Source organism: Buceros rhinoceros, unplaced genomic scaffold, assembly GCF_000710305.1.
Source record: "Buceros rhinoceros silvestris isolate BGI_N320 unplaced genomic scaffold, ASM71030v1 scaffold13862, whole genome shotgun sequence".
Classification (NCBI taxonomy): domain Eukaryota; kingdom Metazoa; phylum Chordata; class Aves; order Bucerotiformes; family Bucerotidae; genus Buceros; species Buceros rhinoceros.
This window is the reverse complement of record NW_010400773.1, coordinates 25,426-30,244: the sequence shown is the minus strand read 5'-3', so window position 1 is coordinate 30,244 and position 4,819 is coordinate 25,426. Positions and strand designations below refer to the sequence as shown.

General features: G+C 42.3%; 1 protein-coding gene across 1 annotated transcript in view; it reads right to left on the bottom strand.

Annotated features, from left to right (window-relative positions):
- PTPN1 (protein tyrosine phosphatase, non-receptor type 1) overlaps window positions 1–4,510 on the bottom strand; it is a 13,467-nt gene extending 8,957 nt beyond the window's left edge. Inside the window, exons 1-3 of the mRNA XM_010132023.1 lie at window positions 4,417–4,510; window positions 2,940–3,040; window positions 941–1,039 (exon numbers count right to left, since the gene is read on the bottom strand). Of these exons, the coding sequence (XP_010130325.1) occupies window positions 941–1,039; window positions 2,940–2,975 (135 nt within the window). The 5' untranslated portion in view covers window positions 2,976–3,040; window positions 4,417–4,510. The remainder of the gene's footprint in view (window positions 1–940; window positions 1,040–2,939; window positions 3,041–4,416) is intronic.
- Between the last annotated feature and the right edge of the window lie 309 nt (window positions 4,511–4,819).

Sequence of the window (4,819 nt, the reverse complement as noted above, 5' to 3'; positions counted from 1 at the left end):
CAGGAATGGTTGAAAAGGAAGAAACCACTGAAAAACATGGTTACTGCAGCTCTTTAAAAGATTAAATTTCACTTGCAACTACAAAAAAAGCAAAACACTCAAAAATTGAGACTGCAGTTTATTAAAACACAAACTCACTGCACAAGAATTTTCCCGATTATTGAGAACTTTTTCCCCCTTATGCAAAAGCACGTACCACCCAGTTATCACTGGGGGATACCCAACATACCCACTATCCTCCTCCAAAGTGCCTTTTTCCCTGACTGCACCGTAACATGCAATTTTAATTTGTCCACTTCTATCCGTCTTTAAAATTGCTTTTGTCTTGAATTTGCTCAGTTCCACTTTAAAGATGGCAGAGCTGGGGAATTAGCGTAGAGGCAGAACTCTGACCCACGGGTGAAAACCACGCCTGCCCGTTCCTTCCTGTCTTCTCCACCATCAGAAAGGCTGAGGCACTTTCTCTCAAGAGAGCAGCTACTCCACGTGCCAGAGGAATCTAAACTTTTGATCTACCTGAAGGTAAATTCTTAAAGTAACCCCAATGGTTTGTTCACCTATTGTTTCCCCTCGTCATCAGCCTGTCCTAACGCAAACTTCCTAAAAGGTCTGGACAGAACTTAGCCCGCTGCCCCTGTCCTAGCGAGTAAAGCACTGGCTTAACAGCTAGTGCCCCATCACCCAGAACACCACAGCCAGGGGAAGCGCTTTCCGTCGTACCTCCATTCGCCTCGGAAGACTCCTGTAAGACTCATATCGGGTTCATCACCTGGTATTCAATTCTAGGCATAATTCCTTAGGTAAAATTACTTATGATCATCTGCTCCCCCCCATTCTTTAGGCTGGTTTTTTGCTGGCTTTTTGTTTGTGGTTTTTTTTTTTAAAAAGAAAAACTCTAAACACACAATGAACACATAGCTAGAACTGGGTAAGTACTTACGGATCCCTTTTCCATCACTCTGTTCAACATGACAACACCACGGCTTTTCTGTTCCCAAACCATCTCCCAAAAGTGACCACAAGTATTTGGCAAAGGTCCCTGCAGAGACAGAATCCCCAGAAATGAGCATTATTTTCTGCTAATGTCAGTGCAATGTTCCCCAGTAAAGTTACTGCACTAGGTAATAAATTTAGACAAGTAACAAGCAACTTCTCGTTTCAAACGGTAAAAAAATACAGTGATACAGTAAGTTCCATTTCCCCACGAAAGCATGGTTAATCTGTCCCCCCGTACTTAACAGGAAGGGAGAAGTAGTCTTGCTTGTGAGAACTGGGAGTGAGAAATGCTGAGGAAAACTATACAAAAATAAGGGGAAATAAAACCTCACTAAGAGCAGCATTAACGTTGATGTTAAACTATTCTGAAATACATCACTGTTAGTCAGAACACTTGAAAATTACTCAACGGAACGGACAAAAAGACTGAAACGATGACAGATCAGGAACAAATTAAACAGTTTTCCAGAATCTTCATGGATCTGCTTTGTGACCGGACAGAATGATAACTCCTCTTAAAGACCACTACTTCTTCACAAAGGAGATTTCCTTATCACATTCTGTCTGTGCTATGATCCTTTCCTACTTTTACTCCAAATCCATTGCTCTGAATTTTGGGCAACACGAACCAGCATCACTTTGTCTCTCATATTTAACCTCCACCACTTTGCTCAATCAGAACAGCAGGCCAGGGTTGGGAGAAAGAATAACTGGATCTAATCAAAGCTATGTGAATCCGCTATATTCTGGATGAGAACAGGTAACTAATACCAGCTGGTTGCACATTTGACTATTCTATATACCCGTTTAACCCTACGATCAACCTGCCCTTCCTGAATAAGCAGTAAGAGCTGTGTGACGAAATCATTTTCATATTCAACACTGTACTGTCCGCTTCTTCCTTGGAAGATTTATCTTTATGCTCCAGAAACAGGAAGGAAGAGCTGGCGCTTGAAAATATTAATCCCCGTCTACCTTTATCTAAAGCGTGGAAGGAAGGGGTAGAAAAGAGAAAGTCAAGATTAGAGACCAGGCCAGTCTCCAGGGAATGAAACATTCAGGACAAACAAGAATTCTGGCACAGTTGCTGGCACAGGGTATCCGGGTATTTTTAAACTGGTATATAGATAGGTGTGGAATTCACAGATTCAGTGAAACTCAGCCACTTCCCTCCTGCCCCCCAAATCCCCATCATAAAGTCTGTATTCATAGCTTTCCCCTCTCAATTAAAGGGAGAAGCATCAGCATTGCCCAGTCTAGATCTCTTGGAAGGACTGTTAGTAGGAGATGCGCTACTTGTAAATACAGTAACATCACGTTTGGAAGGACGTTTCACAAGAAGTACGTGGTGGAGCATATTGCTTACTCAAAACAGAAGATCAGGTGCATGAAATTCCCTAATAAATTTTAGTTAACTTCTGCCCCACTCAACACAAATACCTGCTATATTTAAAGTAGGTTATTTCAAATAGGTTTTGAACATCTTGAAGTTCACACACACAGTTCTGTAAACGTGAAGCCCTCCCATTAAGTGAGGTTCACCTCTGCTCAGAGAATTTATCAGGCAACTTAAAACCAGGGGGCTGAAGCCTTTGTGCTGAAGCCTTTGCTCTACCACGTAGAAGCGTGACTCATTTCAACCACATCTAAGCGTTGCCTGTCATAAGCCAACAAACAGATTTTGTGAAGTATTTTAGCTTCTGGCCTAGACAGGTCTAGAGTCAAACATACAAAGTGGCCAAAACATGCTACAAAAAGTCAGTCAGTGCTGCCAGGAAGCAGGAAGAAATATGTAGCATTTCTGTGAAATCGTTCTGTGTGTATGTTTATATACAATTAACTAGCTTTACAATAAAGAAAACAAACATCGTAAGGCTAAAGAAACCCCGTGAAAAACAACTTCAATCACCACGTGATTTTCATTATCCCCTGCCAGCAATTACCTGGGTAAGGATGTAGCTCCTTTGGGCCTCTTCCATTTTTATCAAACTAGCATTGATATAGTCATTGTCACCTTGGTTTAGCTTAATTCGACTGTGATCAACTGCAGCATAATTAGAAAACACTGGTTAATGTATATGCAAGACAGCACAATCCACGCACAACCCCATGGGACGCCAGGATCAAACCAGCTGAGTCATCCTGAAGAAGGAAGAGAGGTTAATCCCCGGGAGCGCAGAAGCGTACCTCTGGAAATACAACCCAGGTGCTACAGGAGCAGCGGACACACGCTGCACCCTGCCTGCCCAGAGCACGCTGCACGAACAGGAGCATTGCACCTGAAGTCATGGCAGCAGCCATTCGCAAACCAGGTCACGCGGACCTACGTGGACACTTAGGAGCTGCTGGTTTTAAACAAATCTAATTACGTACTGCTTATCTTGTGCAGCTTAAATGTTCAACCCAGCTTGCTCAAGGTTGTTAAAGGCTTGCCTGAACAAGTACTGGACAAACAGAACAGAGACTTTCTTACTCTTCTTACAGACATCTAGCTGCTGTCCCCAACCCAACCACACCTTACTGTACAGAAACAACAGTCAAAATTCAAGAATTACAGTGACTGCAATTTCATTGTTCTTTTGTTAAATCTCAACTTGCTCCTCTTGGGATTAAAAAAAAATAAAACAAACCACCACCAAGAAAAAACCCACACAAGAGTTCCCACATCTGGCAAGCTAGCCAAACAGACTGGAAGCAACGTTATCTAAAGGCTGAAAGGAACCACTTGTTACTCACAACCCCAAATACCAGAACTGCTTAGTAAAGCAAACTATGTGCAAGATCCTAGTCGATTGCCCTGAAGACTCCGGTAACTTTCAAACACTAAGTACAAAAGGTTTGCGATGTACAATAATACTGTTGTCTTTGAACAGAAGATGGACATTTGCCAGGTGACAGAGCCTCGAGAAACTCTGCATTTAGAACAGGCGGCACTGCCGCACCCGTGGAGAGGGAAAGGCCCCGGAACAGACACTGCCCTTCAGCGCAGAGCAGGCAGTTCAGTGACCAGCTGTGAACGTTCTTCAGTGTTGGATAATGTCTGCCCCCAAGAAGGACAGTTACACTGTCCTGACCAGAAGGATGATCTGCGATGCTAGAGAAAGGATACTTGACATTCTATTAACACTACTTCAGCCACCATTCTTCTCTTGCAGAAGGACTCAAAGGTGAACAAGTTCCTTTCTTCAGATTTCTGCTCACAAATACAGAATCTACTGTATATGGCTCTAGTATATTCCTACGGATATAATGGCATCCCGTGATATCCCTCTCATAAATAAATACATTATCAAAAAGAATTCTTTTGGATGTATATCCGTCTAACAGAAATCTTGTTCTTACAAAGAACACGTAGCTTTTTGAAGAAGTCATTAGAGGTCAACGGTTTGTTACAAACAATGGAAAAGAAAGCGTACTTACAGGGGCTGACATCTCTGTACCTATTTCTATTTTTGTTTCTGGGATGTTTGGCCACTTTACATGGAAAATCACTGGCTTCATGCCTGATGTCCTGAAACAAACAAAAAAAGAAGTCTTTAGATATGAATCCATCTAATATCATCGTACCATTAGCTATTTTAAGACAAACACCCACCTGACTTCACATCTTCACGTGTGGGAGTTCCGGACAGAAAGCACTTTGGGCTTTAAATTTATCCGAATTCAACACTAACATTATTTGTGTGTTAAAATATGATTAGCACGCATGGTAAAGTCGCAGAACATCTACCGGACATCATGCCTTTACCCTCCTGATGCAGTGGGGTCTCTGCCCCAAAGCACTTTCATACAAATGCTTTAAGCAATTGCTTCCACTAGCAGT